General features: G+C 36.1%; 1 protein-coding gene across 3 annotated transcripts; it reads right to left on the reverse strand.

The window, feature by feature from the left end:
* Window positions 1-21: 21 nt before the first annotated feature.
* On the reverse strand, window positions 22-17,902 carry LOC123710156 (protein FAM166B-like). Of its 3 annotated transcripts, XM_045661890.1 has the most exons (6): window positions 5,201-5,290; window positions 4,298-4,487; window positions 2,978-3,079; window positions 2,030-2,179; window positions 1,464-1,660; window positions 22-909 (listed from the first exon to the last, which is right to left on the reverse strand). In XM_045661890.1, exons 1-6 carry the CDS (start codon window positions 5,250-5,252, stop codon window positions 677-679), a joined length of 924 nt encoding a protein of 307 aa, XP_045517846.1. In that variant the 5' UTR covers window positions 5,253-5,290; the 3' UTR covers window positions 22-676. The 3 variants fall into 3 exon arrangements, with proteins under 3 accessions (XP_045517846.1, XP_045517847.1, XP_045517848.1); XM_045661891.1 differs by lacking the exons at window positions 4,298-4,487; window positions 5,201-5,290 and adding an exon at window positions 17,763-17,902; XM_045661892.1 differs by lacking the exons at window positions 2,978-3,079; window positions 4,298-4,487; window positions 5,201-5,290 and adding an exon at window positions 17,763-17,902.
* Between the last annotated feature and the right edge of the window lie 566 nt (window positions 17,903-18,468).

Here is an 18,468-nt window from a genome sequence, read left to right on the forward strand (position 1 = left end):
AATGTAAAAAGTGCCTTATAGCTATTAAAAACAAAAACTTTATACTTTTAAAATTATGATTTATGTTAATAATTAATAAAAGCAATATCTTTTTGAATCTGTTTTAATTGTCTTACATGTTACACTTACGTCTTACTTATAACATAGTACAAAGCTACATATTTACATAAAGTAAATAACGATTGCACTAGTTAATATATTGCATTGGCAAAAGGAGTATCATCTATATACTCTTGGAATGCTTAGCAAATCATCGAAAATATAAGAAAAACACATTAAAATTCTATTAAATACTGAACTGAACTTATTTTTGAAGGAGGTTTTGTATGCCTTCTATATTTACCCGAAAAAAGCCTTCAAAATTTATAATATATACCATTATTACAATGGTATATATTATAATGCATCATCCGTGCCGTATCATGGGTTCCTGACGTCTAAGTATTTTATCGCTAAAATGACAATGGGTATTTTGTTTTCGTCCTAATTTGGATTTCGAAATAACCTCCAAAAATAGACACCCACACTACGTAATTGACAAATTTTCATCAATTTCTTCTTGGGGTTACAACATACATCACACAATCGATTAATACTGACGCGTATATTGTCGTTTCGGACATTTTAAGAAGAATGTTCACCTATATTTGGTAAAGAACATTCTTCTACCTGTATGCTATCCCCAATTCCAATAAGAGTATTTCTTATCGTTAGGTTTGATAATGGCTCGGATATTTGCGTCGGCGTTTTGTAGTTCTTTTCGATTTTCTCGTTCAATTTGTATGAGTTCCAATCCGCGTTTTGCGGCACAATGATATCGTTGGCTTAGGGATGCCTCTGATCCCTTAATGCGTGGTATATGACCTGTGTAGCCAGCGATGGGTGGGAACTCCGGTGATATTGTATTTTCTGAAATAATACATTAACAATTTTAAATAAACCTTAGTTTGCTATAAGAATCGGTCTGGTCAAATAACTTATCCTAAACATAAGTAACCTTAGTAGATTGAAGGAAATCAAGAGGAAAAATAAGATGATAAGCAATAAAGAAATATATTCTAACAATGCAAACAATATTTCTTAATTTCTCCCAGAGATTCCGCAAGAGTAAAAGCATCAAAAAGTAAATAACAACCGTTACTAATGACATATTTTATACGAAAATGGTTACAAGGTATTTTTACTTTAACGGCTTCAACGCAGAGGCATAGACAAAAATAAGTTGAACTTTCATTTCAAAATGGCGTTAGTTAGGATAAAATTCAATACAGAACTGACCCAGCTGAAGAGTACTCGAAACATTTAGGTAGTTAAATAATATAATTTATTTACATGAGTAGTATTCGTTTAGTGTCTAAGAAATATTGATTGATTTCGAATGTGCTATGCTGATAATGGGCCTGCTAAGCTTTCTGTAATATTATGGAAATCTTTCTATCCCTACTTATCATAATGTTCCTTACCCTTATACTTATTGATCTCGGTAAATCTGTTGAGATCTCTTCTGATCTCGTCTCTCGAGTGAATAGTTTCCATTTTAGGTGCGCTTCGAGATCGAACATAGCTTTTATTCAAATCTGCCTTTCGTTTCAGTTGACGTTGATTACGAGAGAAGTCTGCCATGCAATCATCTGCTGTGCGGCCGTAGGATTTACCATATCTGAATATTTTTATTTAAAAAAAACAGGCATTATAAGAAAATTGTTTTCAAAAATTAATTCCGATAATTCTGTTGAGTGTTAAATACTCCTTTAATTCATAACATTGTTTATAATAGTGGAGTTGAGTTTTACACAATCATCTTCATATGGTTCTCAATATTCTTAACGCTAATGTCGTATACCTTGTACAAAAACTCACACTAAGAGGTCGCTGTCAGTGTCGCTATTGGAAGTTACAAAACAAGGGCCCGGTGCCTTAAAACAGGTGTAAACTAAAAGACTAAACGTTTCTATTGAATTCCTGAACATAATTAGAAATCCCTGAGCAATTATTTGTTTGACATATATCTTCTAAATAACATAATTACGCAAAATTCATCCCAGGCACGTATCCCGTATATCCAGTCAAATATGTCGGTTGACGATGCTTTAGACCGTCGTAGACGTCGCGTTTTGCGTCATGTCGTGGCATATTCTCCAATTCGTAGTTGTCCCTTGGCCGATATTCCAATGGCTTACTGAAAATAATGATCATTGTACTTTTTATAGAAAAAAAGAAGTGGCGGAGAGATTATTGCCAGTACTTCTCGTCCGTTCTACGCACTTTATTTGAGAACTGGCAGTAAATATAAAATTAGAAGCATCTGTATTACTTTATTAACGATCATAAGTAGGTATACATTGTGTTACCTAAATGAATTTTGAATTTGAATTAGACAAACCACAATATATTAAGAAAACACTTTTTAAACGGATTGAAGCTATGTATTATTATTAAAAACGTATAATTATTTACATAATTTTAAATTTTTCCGAAGTTTCGCGTGTCACCGTGAAGCTGCTTTACAGCTACGTGCTTTACAGCGTCACGCACGCTTCAATCCGTTTAAAAAGTGTTTACTTATTGTGTAAAAGCTATTTTAACAAAAGACAAGATAAATAGCTGTCAAATGTTACGTCAATGTCAGGTTAATACAAAATGTGACATACAATTGTTTAACTAATTGAGGCATGCGTGCGTTAACAAAACCTATTTATAAAGTGCGAGACTTAAAAACTCCTGTCCTACTTCACAGCGTGAAACTATAAATTAATTTTGAAATTGTGTTAAACTATATCTCACTTTAAAATTTTGACAGTGCTCAAGTTTAGATTGACATATACTTCGTTGGTCTTAAAGGCATCAAGGTAACGAATTGTTTTGAAGTATTTGTAATTATTGTTTATTATATGATTTTAAAACGCCTTGAAGCCGTCAAAGTGCAGTGCTTAGAAGATTTACTGTGAAACAACACGGTGCTATTAAAAGTCCTTACTTGAAGAGACCCTTTGATCGTATTTCACGAAGAATTTGCCTAGTGTTATCCCCATAGCATTTGCCATATCGAAACTTGAGCAAGGGACAGTGGCCTGTGTACCTGAAAATTTTGTTACCAATACAAAAATTATAAACACATAGATTTAGGCAATTATGGCAACCCAAAGAACCCAAAATATAAGTTATAATCATTAATTAATTCAATCATAAGTCCATATGCTTATTAGTCTGTTAGTTAATATAATAAAAAGTGTGTGCTTTAAAGTATATTATATAAATAAAATTTTGTTACCAATACAAAAAATTATAAACACAGATTTAGGCAATTATGGCATCCCAAATAACCCAAAATATAAGTTATAATCATTAATTAATTCAATCATAAGTCCATATGTTTATAAGTCTGTTAGTTAATATAATAAAAAGTGTGTGCTTTAAAGTATACTAAATAATTAAATTAAAAAGGGTATCCCATGTACGGACAATGCAGCCTTCTCGCTATTACCACCTTTCTGCACCGGCTTCCGTGCCTTCGCAGAGATACGCAATAGCGAGGGAGCTCCATCAATATCCTGAACGAATTATTGAACTAAACACTAAGGGCATTGTATGATTTTTATCACAGGAAGGTTTGATATTGTGGAAACAATTTATTCAGGGATAATGTAGGCTTGTAATGGTGAAAGAATTTTTCTAATCAGTAGTAGTTTTGGTGCCTATTCACTGAAAACTATGAAATTCGTATTTTTTTCTATTTCCTATAATTATAGTGTAGATACCGTAAATTTACAAAGGTGGTGCAGAGTTGCCTCAATAAATCGAGTATAAAAAAACGAAAAAAAAGCAGATTTTTTAAGCAGTCCATTTATTGAGGAAGTATATACTCGTCATACTGAGCTGTTTCATATAAGATTTCATTTGATTTTTTAAATCATACATTCCTATAATCTTAAACAATAAATAATTAGTAAACTGTCTTTGTTAGTACATAATGTTCATCGTATATATATATTTATAATTTAAAAATTCTAAATGTTTTCTTTGAAAAAATGTTAAATAAAATAGTGTTACGACCTAATTAATCCGGTTTAATCATATTTTAAATTGTTACAAGTATTTGAATGCATTTAATTCGGTAAATTTTAGGCCGACTAGTAAATCGAAGACTAATATGTCATATTATATGTTCAATTAATCTCATTAAATAAAATTGAAAATAATGTTAACGTAAAATTTACAATAAAACACGAATGATTTCACAACCCCATTTATCTAATAAAGTTTTATATTTAACGGTATCTGAACATGATTTTATTACGGGCAATCTTCATATGCGAAGCAATATCCTGAAGGAAGGTGGAGGACGAATGGAAAGTCGCAGTCACACCGCGACCAGTCGCAAATCGTTCCCATTGATAATGCGACTGGTTCGTCGCAAGTGCGTTGCGATGGAGTCGGACGACATTCGCTGTTCAGTCTATGCATGTATTCTGGACAGTGGTCCACGCCTGGAAGATATTATAAAAATAATTATTATTATTAGAGCGTACAAATTCTTAAAAGGCCGGCAACGCACTCGCGAGCCCTCTGGCATTGAGAGTGTCCATGGGCGGCGGTATCACTTAACATCAGGTGAGCCTCCTGCCCGTTTGCCCCATATTTTATAAAAAAAAAATACTGTTATCTCCGAGAACTGAACCTAATACTTTTCTAAAATTAACTGAACAGAAGTAAAATTCAGTAAGTAAACAGTTAGGCAGTTTATTTTGTTGTTTTCGTATTTAAAAGATGGCTCTTACATTACTCATGTTCACTTATATTCCTCAAGATAATCTAATATGATATTTAGTTTCCTGAATATATCCGACCTGAGTCATTTTCCTTACTAAGATACAATTCTACGATCTGAAGCTTTTTTATGGAAAAGAGCAAACGAGAAGGCACAGACAAGGCACACACAGAATTTATTGCTTTCTGCGGCCTATAGACTCCTGCAACACCCGGAAGCTTGCAAGTGATGCCGGTCTTTAAGGTACTTTTTGCCCCTAAGTATATTTCGGAAATTCTTGGATCGGCAGCTGGTTTCATAAAGCGGCGGTGAGCGGTTGAACGGCAGACTTCATTTGATACGGATAAATCGGTCAAATTATTATTTTCTTTTTTTGGTAACATGCTATTAATATTTTTATAGTTGTATAAATGTTTGAAGCTAGGTACTTACATGTTCCATTGTACATAAGGCATCCAGGACTACCAACTTTACCATAATACATGGACTCACAAGTCTTTAACAAACACAAGAACAACAAAGTGAGCATGACTCGGAATTGCCTGTGGTGATTGTCTTAGCTGTTTATAAGTGAATGCTTTCTGCATTACTGGGAAGCACTTGTTTGTACACTTTACCAACGTCGAAAAAGAATATTTTATATGTATTTTTTTATCTCAATTAACATTCTATTCTAAACATTAGTTACAGATAAGTGATTATATATGCAACTGTCATACGAAATGTGTTTCCTGAGTAGTTAAAAACTGATGGTGCAGAGAAAATTCTTATTAGCTTGCGATTGGATCTGTAAACTTATTTAACTTCACTTAAGTTGAAGTAACCGTAAATATTTAATGAACCTCTGTAAGTTTCAGAATATATGTTGTCACAACCTTTTTTTCTCAGGGCAAACAGGCAGGAGGCCCGTCTGATACTAAGGCATACCGCATCTATCAACACACAGTATTACTTAAACTAAAACCGTTTTTTAATAATTTACATTATCTTTTGAAGGCCCCTGGATCCTTGTCTCAGTACCGATATCTTTTTAATTTTCTTTCTTAAACTTGTCAAAATTCGGAATCCTAAATCATAAATTATAAAAAAGGAGTTGTCGTGAATAAAACAATAATGAGATTCGAGAATATTGAAATATTATTTAATTACGTTAAATGTACTAAAGGATCGTCATCGGGGATCTTAATCCTCTTAGAGGGTCGTAGTTTTGTCCGCCTTTGCGTTTCCATATCTGTATCTCCATGCTTTCGCCTCACTTCATCAGGGAACTTGTTCTGTTCACAGAACTCTAATGTCACGCAGAATCCTGACTTTTCATCATAAACCAAGTTCCCATTGCAATCACAACGAGACCAGCCGCATGTGTAGCCTATAAAAATGTTCTGGTTCATAACAACTCGTACACAGACTACTGTATCGATTAGAATGAATTAAAATAGAGTGACACAATCACTCAATCTCAATCAATACTAAACATGAAATAAGTAGAGAGATCCTGAAAGATACAATTCAATCAAATCCAATATTGTATTGAAGATGTCAGTCAATAACTTGACAAATTCCAAAACTATAAATAATTAATTAATCCTCATTTTCCAAATTGGCCCCCAGCGACTTTTTCCTGTTTTCAGACCTCAAGAGAATGCTCGCTGGATATAAGTTTTGCGTAGATGAAGATGCAATCGGCGAAACTGAAGCATATTTTGAGGAAAAATAAAGCAAATCGTTAACTTACTTTAAAAATTATATAATTATATTACTTTAAAAATTGTGTGTATGGTCGCTACAATGGTTGTATCTCTCACGAAGGCAACTATGTTAAATAATTAAATCAAATTCTATCAAAGAAAATAGGCAGGAAGTTTTCAGCCCACCTAAATTATTTATAGTTCCTATCGAATATATCTACAAACAAAAGCATTTTTTAAAATGCTTTTGTTTAATGTAAATGTAAAATTATTAGGAACTTATAAAAAGTATGTTTAAAAGTATTTATTGATAGCATAATATGTTCTTTACGTGTATCACCTGGCCGCATCAATAGGTCTTTTGAATAAGAAAATCAAATTTACATTTGAAAAGTCAGTAGTCTGGCCATAAATACTGTTACATAAAAAAAAATTGTCAACTTTTTAGTTATTTTCAATTTGGAACACAAAAACTTCTTTCGATTTTGCGCCATTTCTCATATTTGCTCAGTGATCGCCTAGCACAAAATGGGTATCGAGCCGACGATCATATTCCAGACACTTCAAAAGCTTGGTATCAGCCGTATATCGTACTATTCACAGATACAATAACACTCACATCGAAGACCAAACAAGATAGGTTAGAACTAAAGAGGTGCTGTTAGAACTAAAGAGGCTGTTAATGCTGTTAAAGCCAGAATTCATAGAAACCTTATTAGGAAGCATACAATCTTATCGTGAGAAATGAAGATTCCCGCTAGGACTTATTATAAAACAAGACTTAAACATTATCGTCCTGTATATCGACCTGTCTAAACATGCCCTAAATACATCTTTACAAATAAGTAGAGTAGAGTAGATCGATCAAAACGTCGTAATATGCAGATGAAAAGCACAAAAATATTCTCTTACCGATGAAAAACTGTTCACGACTGAAGAACAATACAATTTTAAAAATAATAAAGTGTACGCTCACACTTCTAAAGAAGCTGCTTTAGTGGTCCGAAAGGTACAACGTGGTGATCATCATGCGTCAGTGATGGTTTGGTGGGGTGTGTCTTATCAAGGAGTTAAAACAAATCACGATACATCCTTGGATCATGTTGTGATACCTGTCAGCAATACACTTTTTAAAAATATGCTGTGTACTTTTCAGCAGGATTCTGTACCTGGTCCCAAGGCACCAACTACCCAAGCCTGGCCTGAAACCAACGTTCCGGACTTTATAAGAGCTGAAGACTGGGTCAGACCTCAAGACTTCAAATTATAGTCAGTTTGTGAGGACATGGCCTGCTCTAAACGACAAGGCAACATTGAGCTCTTAAAAATCTTTGAGCAAGCAGTGGCGAAATGACCCTTGCAAACAGTGCGTAAATCCATAGATTCGTAGCCAAACATATTAAAGCCAAAAGCCAAAGGTATTTGGAATGGAATATTATTTTATTTTTTACTCATACTTTAATAAATATATAGGTATAAATTTTTATAATATAACATTACTTAATCGAAAAACATTGCAAAAAATGCATTTTCATTTGTAACTGCACTTATGGCCTTGACTAGGATATGACATCATTACTACCTATTTTTGCATGGTACGGAACATGCATATTTGTGCTAAGAGAGAATAGACTAAAGTCAGACATTTTTGTTTTATTTTTCGGTTTCATTATTACCACACAGGAATATGTGTATTTATTTATACTGTGTATTGAATCGCGGTTACATACCCAAGAGAGAGGCTTCAGGTGAGTCGCAAGTTTTTTGTGTCATAGTTTCACCATCACAACGCGTGTGATACGCGTGCATTTTACGCGGACAATATGATACACCTGTAAAAATCATAATTTTTTTCTTACTTAACATGATATAAACGTAGAATTAAAAATATTGTTTACTGTGTCCATTAATCTACAATGTCGTGGGTCTCGAACTTATTTGTTATTCATATTCATAAATTTTTATCCAGGCTCGAACCCAAGTTTAAGATAATTTTATGACTCAATTTGATTTCGATTATAATAGTATGATAAATGAAGTCCAAATATTTTTATTATAATTATTGCCTTTTGAACTCAGTAAATTTATTTATTTATACATATTTTTCTTTAATTCGATTTTTATTTAGTTTAAAATTTCTATGTCCTAAAATAATTGATGTAAAATTTTTAATGCCATATTTTATATAACTTATAAATAAATATAACTAAGGAGTGTAAATAATACTTACACTTCCCACGATGTAATAAACATCTTCTATAATCAAGCAAGGCAGTAGTCACAGCTAAATAGGAAATTAAAATAAATGTCTTCAAAGACATCTCTTTGTATTGTGAGAAAGTTTTACCGAATTATGTAATATAAGTAAAAACCGTGTTATTGTTTTCATTTCGTTCTGTTTCCGTAGTTTGATTGATTGCCGACATTTTGCATAACAAGTACTACACGGTGTGTTTCCATTTTTTTAAGTTGGAAAATGCAATGCCCATATGCCCACGATGCAACTGCTTAATGCGGAAGGGTTATGTGAGACTCGCCAATATGTGCATACCTACTAGAACCCCAAGGCGCCACCAACAATCGACGTGGCGGGATGTGGTAGCAGAGCCTTATCCGCTTCCCGACACGCGATACGACGGTTTCCTCCGCCTCTCCACGCTCATGTTTAGTTAAGGTATGTTCTCATGAGAGAATATCACGTAAAATTCTTTCATGTACTGGCGGTGAATTTTATAGCCCTGCTTTTTTACCAGCTTTAATTCCGTCCCTATGCGATATGTTACATAGTCTTCCTATATGTATGGACTAGCCATTATTTTGTGTTCTTACTCAAAACTTCTGTCTTCTGTCACATAGCTCACTTTTTAATGAATTTATGTCAACTTTTTTTTACTACTAATATACATTCTATTTATACAAACCTCTTATCAATGAGGAACACAAGAAAAAATTCAAATATGGTGCTTCGGTTATGTGCGTATGGTATATGTGTACATTTTGATGTATCTTTTGTAATTACATATATAGATTTCAACTTTTACCCTGTATTCTAGAACATCAATAAAGCTAGAACCTAGTTCCAAGACCTGTTAAACCACTGACATAATATTTGATAGCGATATACTACGCGAAAAAAAAAATAGCGAATGCCCCTTAAAGCTTAATTTTCAGGTGATTTATACAGAGAATTGCTGAAAATTGAAACCGGTTTATGGTCCTCTCTTATTTTAAGCATTTATGAACCTAGATCTGGGTTCTATGGCTTGAGAAATATCAGATTGTGTAGCATTTTTCTCGCTCGCTGAGCTGGCTTTAGTGCTTGTTTATATCAGTTTCTTCTATTATCTATTACGTCAACCTACGTATATATTTAATACCTATTAGTCCGTAACTTATATATCCAAGAGGACTAGAAAGGGTCTTTCTCAAAGTTGTAATACAGGATCAAAGTGAGCTTAAACATCAGAACCATTCTTAATTAAAAGTTTTTGTATTAGTCTACATATATTTTACTAATAAGTACATATATATAATTCAATGCTGTTTTTTGTCATAATATTATACGGAGGCCTATGTTCCAAAGAATTAAACAACGGTTGTTTGTTTTGTTTGACGTGTTCTGTACTCTAAAATAATCAGTACGAACAATACGTAAAATGAAATACGTAACGCAATGCAATAGTAACGATAAATTTTCCTTGAAAAATTTTGACAGCGCTTCGTGGATACTTATTTGGAAGTAAACATCGTCGTTCGATTAATATTTGTTTAGTAAGATTTAAAAAATGCACACATTTTTTGTAAAATCCGTTTGAGCAGTCATAAATTGGTTATTGACATTCGTAATACGTAAATATTGGCATTCGTAATAATACAAAACATACAGACGCACGCTTAAGGCGTATAAAGAAATGGACACGTCATATTTTCAGGGGTGTGGGGGGGGGATTATAAGATAGACACTCGAAACAAAATATGTACTGGACCTACTGGAAAGATATAGGACGTCAAAAGAAAAGATGGACGAAGTAGAAATAGCGGGAAAATCTGGATGAATGTTGCTCATGAAAAATACGAAGGAGGCTTTTACCCTTTTACCATACAAATGCTAGACCGCAACAAAAAACTAACCTTAATTTTAAGAACTTATACTAACACAACTAATACTTAATTCAAGAAATGTGAACTAACCGATTGTTGTATGGGTCCATTATTAAAGCTTCAATAATAATAAAAACAATAATTGGGAATGTTGCCGATTAACCAGCAGATCAAGTGATGCAAATGGAAATGGATCCTTACATTCGGAAAGGATCCCAATCGAAGAGTTTAGAAGAACTGGCACTTCTCGGCCGTTCTATGCCCTTGATTTGAAAACTGGTAGTATTTAATGTAAAATTATAATCATTTAATATGTATTTATTCATTGACCTTCATAAGTGTACATTGTGTTACCTAAATGAATAAATGATTTTGAATTTGAATCATATTTCCGATTCTTTAGAATCCGCAAGAAAAGCGGAAGTTTGGCCGTGGCAGGGAAACCTGGTACCGTACAGTTGCATGAGGCAAAGAAAGCCGGAGAGACTTGGAGTGGTTTTTTTTTTTTATAAAATAGGGGGCAAACGGGCAGGAGGCTCACCTGATGTTAAGTGATACCGCCGCCCATGGACACTCTCAATGCCAGAGGGCTCGCGAGTGCGTTGCCGGCCTTTTAAGAATTTGTACGCTCTTTTCTTGAAGGACCCTAAGTCGAATTGGTTCGGAAATACTTCAGTGGGCAGCTGGTTCCACATAGCGGTGGTGCGCGGCAAAAATTGCCTTGAGAAACGCTCAGTCGTGGAACGTCGGACGTCGAGGTGATACGGGTGGAATTTTGTATTTTGCCTCGACGTCCGATGCTGAAACTCAGCTGCAGGTATTAATCCGAACAACTCCTCTGAACACTCTCCATGGTAAATGCGGTAGAAGATGCAGAGTGACCCCACATCTCTACGCAACGCCAAAGGATCGAGCCGCTCGGAGAGGGATTGGTCATCGACGATTCGAACCGCTCTTCGTTGGATACGGTCAAGTGGAAGGAGCTGGTACTGGGGAGCCCCCGCCCAGAGGTGAGAACAGTATTCCATGTGGGGCCGTATTTGCGCTTTATAGAGTTGCAAGCGGTGGCCCGGAGTGAAGTACCGTCTCGCCTTGCTGAGCACACCAAGCTTTTTGGAGGCTAATTTAGCCTTTCCCTCCAAATGACCGCGAAACTGAACGTCGTTCGATATGTCAACGCCAAGTATTCCGATGCTGGCTGTGGCTTCAAGAAGAGTGTTTTCGAAAAGAGGAGTAGCGACAAAGGGTATTTTTTTCGCGGAAAACGCGCAAACTTGTGTCTTCTTGGGGTTAAATTGGACTAGGTTTAGTCTACCCCAGTCCGAGACTCCACGTAAAAGAGTTTCGACTTCAGACACAAGTTTGTTCCGGTACTCATCGACAACTGCCCGAGAAATACCTGCCCGGCCAGTGTAAAGAGTATCCCCAGTGCTGTCGTCCGCATAGCAATGAATGTTGCTAAGTTGCAACATGTCATTGATATGCAGAAGAAACAGGGTCGGGGACAGAACACAGCCTTGTGGGACCCCAGCATTCACGGGTTTAAGGTCGGAACATGCTCCGTCGACGACGACCTTGATGCTCCGATCGGCTAGAAAGCTGGAGATCCAGTCGCATAATTTCTCAGGAAGCCCGTAGGCTGGTAGCTTCGAGAGCAGTGCTTTGTGCCACACCCGATCGAAGGCTTTCGCTATGTCCAAACTAACCGCTAGTGCCTCCCCCTTGGACTCAATTGCCTCTGCCCATCTATGAGTAAGGTATACTAGAAGGTCACCAGCTGAACGACCACGACGAAAGCCGTACTGATAATCGCTAATCAGCTGGTGGCCCTCTAGATAACTCAAGAGCTGGCCATTAATAATGGATTCCATTATTTTGGAGAACAAGGAGGTTATTGCGATTGGGCGATAGTTGGATGGATCAGTGCGATCGCCTTTTTTAGGGATCGGATGTATCGAAGCGGTCTTCCAGCACTTCGGGACAGTGCCGAGCGAGTACAGGTACCGGAAAAGGCGCGTCAGGACCGGAGCCAACTCAGGAGCACATGTACGCAGCACAATTGGAGGGATACCATCCGGCCCGCTCGACTTATGAATGTCCAAGGAAGATAGTGCTCTGCGAACAGCACGTTGCTGGAATGTGATTTCCGGCATTGAGTTATCACACCGCGAAATCGCCGGTGGTGATCTCCCCCGGTCATCCAAAGTCGAGTTGGACGCAAAGAGACAGCCCAAGAGGTCGGCCTTCTCCTTCGCAGTGTGGGCGAGCGAGTCATCCTCTCTGTGCAGCGGTGGTATCGATGGCTGACAAAAATTCCCTTGTACAGCTTTGGCGAGAGACCAGAAAGCTCGGGTCCCAGAAGGGAGTTGGGCCAATCTCTCGCCAAATCTGGCGATGTGCTCTGACTTTGCCTTAGCGATTTCCCGTTTGAAGGACCTGGAGGCTGAGTTATATGCTTTTTTATGTTCGCTGGTATTGGCATCACGAGATATCGCCGCCTCCGCCCATGCATTAAAGCATTCTCGCTTTCGACGCGATGCCGCCTTGCAAGAACGCTTAAACCAGGGCTGTGACCTGCCACCGATCGGCACCGCAGAGAATGGAATAAAAAGTTCCATGCCCTGCAGAACCACTTCGGCGACAGAGGCAGCGACGGAATCTGGAGCTTCCGACGAAAAGCACATAGGCCCCCAAGGGTAGGACGCAAAGAAAGACCGCATCCCATCCCAATCTGCTGACCGATAGTGCCAAATACGACGACAACCCGAAAAACGGGGCCGAGGAGGGCGCGTAGTAGGCACAGTACTCCGGACCACACAATGATCCGATGAACTCAATGGCGGGTCAACAGAGACTTGATAGGTCTCCGGATGTGAGGTCAGCAGAAGGTCCAACAAAGAGGGTTTATGACCATCCACATCTGGTATTCGCGTAATCGCAGGGACCATTTGTGACAGGTCGTAAGCTAAAGCAAAGTCGTGAAAGGATCTTCCCGCGTGATCGGTGGTTTCCGAACCCAGCCAATCGGCATGGTGAGCGTTAAAATCGCCAAGTATCACGATTTCAGCGGTAGGAACCCCTTCGAGCAGGGAATCTGTAGCCATTTGGATGTGCTCAATGAGTCGCTCAGTTTCGGTATTTCCGCTATGGGACCTATACAGGCATGCGTAGAATCGCGGATGGTCATCGCAGTCTACGCGCAGCCAGAGGCTAGATAGGTCCCTTCCTTCAAGCGACCCGAGGCGACGAGAACAGATATCCTCTCTGACGTACACGCAAACTCCCGCCCGCGGCACAAATGAATGTTACAATTTGTACCCCGGGTAGGAGAGGTAGGAAGTATCAGCCGGGAAGGATATCTGAGTCTCAGTAAGGAAGAATAAGGCCGGCTTCGCAGTTTCGAGGTGAAAGTGAACCGCGTTAAGATTAGAGTTGAGCCCCCTAACATTGGTAAAGTCCACTGAGAGCGTGGAAGGGGATGCCTTCGGTAAATTCTTCCGTTTGCCCCGAGATCGAAACTTATAGTTTTATAGTTAAAAGTACTTTAAACAGTTTTATTGATATAATTAACGTTTACAATCGCTGGTAGCACGCGATTATCAAGGCCACTGTAATCTGATGCCCTCGTACAGTTTGATATACGATACGAAAATACTGGCTAGGTTTTGGGTGACATGAACTTTTTACATAGGAAACCTTATAATCTAGATTATAGAACACAGGTTTAGGATGTCTGAGTTTTTTAACTATTTACACAGCGACGTGATTGCTAAGGGCTGGTGATTTACATCAATACCCGTCTTCTTCCTCGCTGGCACTTTCCCACATGAGCAGTTGCTTAAAGAGCTTACTATAGAAATGATCCTAGGAAGACCTATATTTATAAGACATTACGTCTTAGTGGAATTGATAACTAAAAGTATTTGTTGGTTTTCTATAGCTATCCTGAAAACTAAATTTAGAACCGTATCGAGGTCTAATAAATTTCCTTCTTTGGGTATTTGAAGTTGTTTTAAAATAAAACACAATTTGGTTTTTTGGTACGTTTCGGATATCAAAGTAAGTTTTATCGCTACATTAGATTCACGTCAAAGCGTAGAAAAAAATCTGTTAAGATTTGACTGCTGTGATACTGCAATTAGATTAAAACTGGGTAAATCATTACTTACGTCATTTAATTTATAATTCTTTAATGGAGCCAGAGAACATGTCAACATCATTGAAACATGAGCACGCAAAAACAAACAAACACTAGGTACGAAATAAATTAATAAAAGCAGTACTTAGGATTAACACAGACTATTAAAATCTATATAAAAGTCAAAATTACGACGATTAAACATAGCACCTGAATCTTAATTTAAAAAAAAACTCTGTCCATAGTGGCTTATCTTTAAAAAAAAATCAAACACACTACTACACGCCATACTCGTCGAGCCAGTATGGTTATCTTGCTCAAGATGCGTACAAATGATTTGAAGAAGTCTATTAAGTATGAGGGTGTGTAATTATTATCTGGAAATAGTAATATTAGCTTGTTTAACCAATTCAAAAGCGCCTTAAAGAAACACATATACATAAAGTTCTTTAAACGTAACTTAGTGATCTTGTTCCCAGATATTATAGAATTATTTTTACACACACGAATGTTATTTACATTGCTTACTTGCGTAACCCATACACAGTTATTAATCTGAGCTCTACTAATAAAGAAAATTTAAGTTAGTTAACCCTGCCAAAACTTATGCAGTTGCCTAAGAAACAACTTTCTTGACAACATATTACCTTTTGTATCTATCTTAGCAATCTACAATTTTCCCCATCACTAATCATATATCATGGATGAGATAGTGTTGTGCCAGGAACGGAACGACCGGTACGGCCTTGCTACGTCGAATGTGATAAAATCATAATGATAGGCTCGCCACTGTTTTATGGCATGTGGGAATCGGTAGTCATTACAGAAACTTTGCAGTTATTATGTGGGTAATTTAGCTCAATCACAAGCATGAGAAACAATTAAAATGTGTCTTCAATACATGTTAATACTTTTATTCATTTAACAATTTGCCAAGGTAAAAAATAATCACTAAAATCTCTAAATTAGATTTATTTTAAAAAGCTTGAACATCAATCACCTAAACAATGTGGTTTGTGAATAGTTATTTTGAGATTTAAATGCTGATTGCTGACCCGTGAACTAGAAAGTCAAATGAATTATTCATGGGTTAAGGTCAAAGTAAGGTCACGGGGAAGTGGTAACGTGGTAAATCTGCCTGTCTTTTTATGTTTATTTACTCTTCGTTGCAAGTGATAGCCGATTCCCTTATACCGCAAAATTTTGCGTGTTGCGTGGGAAATGAAGAATGATTTCTATTTGATTACAAGCTGTAGTCGATTGGCACCATGTCACGGGCTTTTCCCAAGGTTAAGTTTAAAAAAGCTGAAGGTTGCTCGAACAATTTAACCTGCAGAGGTTGCCTACTTCTAACAATAAACAAAAATAATAATTGCGGCTGAGTTTAAACAATTTGTTTAGAAACAAATGAAGATCTTTGTGTAGCGTGTGTGTTTAATTATAGTTGATTTTTTTTTCACTTAACAACGAGGTTAACGTTAAAACTCAGTTACAGATAAAATTTACAAGCGATGACAATTTTATACAAATTTGGCTTCAGCCCAAATAACTTCGCAACTGTATTAAGTTTCGGCGACCATAACTTTAGAAACTAAACTTTAAAGTTCATTTTAAACTTGAAAGTTTTACAAGTATAATATTAAATAACATGTTGTCTATGATATAAAATTTGCTGTTTAATGTGAATTGTACGACAATTCTTTGATTATGATATATCAAGTGCTTATTTTAATAACTTTTTGACAGCCGTAGATTTTTGTAGTAGACCTAACCGAGGTGCGTTTGACTCACGGCTAGGTACCAATGGACTTTTCATCCTATGTACAAAAAAAAACTTTCTCTCGTACGATGAAGGAAAACATCACGTGGAAACCGGTATGCCTTAGCCCTAAACAGACTAGGATGATCGCCTAAAAATTATCAAACATACTGGATATTTGATACTTGTTACGAGATATTTGGTGTCAAGGCCAGGTGTTGAAGCGCCACTGGTTTTTTAATAGTAGCCGTAGTCAGTCTAAGTTGGGTAGTTCGGAGTATTTTAAAGAATCGACCATTTTATTATTTCTAATAAAGTAGGTAAATAGATAGATATACATCTAAAAACGGTATAAGTCAATGAAATTGTTGATTATTTTCTAAACAACTTAAGCAACAGTTAAACATAAATGAACGACTTAAGTTTTAAAAGTTTTATATCAAAAATCTTACAATACTAGGTGAATATTATTAGATACAGATTAGAAGCAACTAAATATTGTCAGGTGTATACAAACATTGAACTTTAATTGTATGACTCATTTATATTTATTAATCGTATATTCCTCATTTTATTTTAAATTTTCAAAATTTAAAATTATGTAAAATAATTATACGTAGCTTCAATCCGGTAAAAAGTATATGTTGTATGTGTGTTTTCTTTCAATGTGTAAAAGCTATTTTAACAAAAGACAATACTATTTTTAAGTCATTAAAAAAAAGTAACTGTGGACTGGAAAACAAACCTCTAAATTTTATAATAAAAATTTGAACCAATCAATATTATCTGATAACGAAGCTCTCGTATGACTTTTTTAATGTTTCAGAATTTACAATTTTCTGGCTGAAATGAAAGGAAAAAAACCGGCTAGCTAATCTCTTTAGTCTAAACTTGATATCAACTGGAAGATTGAACACTTAGGATTAGGATTAAAGGATTACCGATTTCATTAACAGCATTAAGACGATTAAATACTAAACTTTATTTGTGTCTAGACTAAGAAACATCTTTAGTAGTTAAAAGATTTCTAGACTTGTTGGAGTTACCAAAGCTTCTCAATGACAATTGTATTATAATATATTTGTTTTATTATTTTTTTACTTTGATTCCACTGCTCTGTGCTACTTTTAATACTCTCCTAAAACGGGTCACCTAGGTGCAATAGTGAAAATAAATTCTTATTTGACTCACATTGAACCAGTAATAATTACACTACAGTTAACAACATCAATTTGCGTCGTCGTCACGGAATTAGCACGCAAAGTTAGAAAATAAGAATTTTGTTACAAATTTAAAATTTTAACTTACCCGGGTATGAAAGAGCCGTTACTTTGCGTCAAGTAGCTCTGTTTTTCACGTCCGCTAACATCCACCCACATTATTAAAAGTTTGTTTATCTTCGTAATAAATACATAACGACACTAAAACTAGCGTAAGTTCTCTGTTAAAGGCTCTGGTACACTGAAGAACGGTGGCAAGGTTGTAACTAATAAGGACATATACTTACATGGAAAATAAGAATGCGCGCGCATTTGGGTTAAAACGAACCTTTAGGAATTTAAAGGCCGACAAGTATAACTTTTGATTTATTTCGGAACGTGATTAAAGGTGTATAGAAAGAATTAAATATTTAGTGTTAGCCTTGTCATGTATGCCGAACATATGCTGCATCTATTACCTATTACCCTTGCTTACATCACGGAGACAGTTGAACACTGTAATACTGTTACTCTTTTCGGATAGATATATTGTGTATGATTTCAGTAAAATATCGTACGGCTTTTGGGGATGACCTAATTATACACAAAGCATTTGTTAAGGAGTGTCACGTTTTATAATGTTGAAATACATATTTTTATTTATGGGGAGTTAGTTTTCACCTTTTTCGACCTCGTCCATATTGACGGGGTCATGTTGAGGCTAACTAGTTTTATTTATAATTAATCCTTTGATAAACTGCTTAGGTCAATTGGGTCATATAATTTTTTTATTTATGTACGTTTAAAATGCTTAT

The sequence above is a fragment of the Pieris brassicae genome, chromosome 5 (genome assembly GCF_905147105.1).
Source record: "Pieris brassicae chromosome 5, ilPieBrab1.1, whole genome shotgun sequence".
NCBI lineage: Eukaryota > Metazoa > Arthropoda > Insecta > Lepidoptera > Pieridae > Pieris > Pieris brassicae.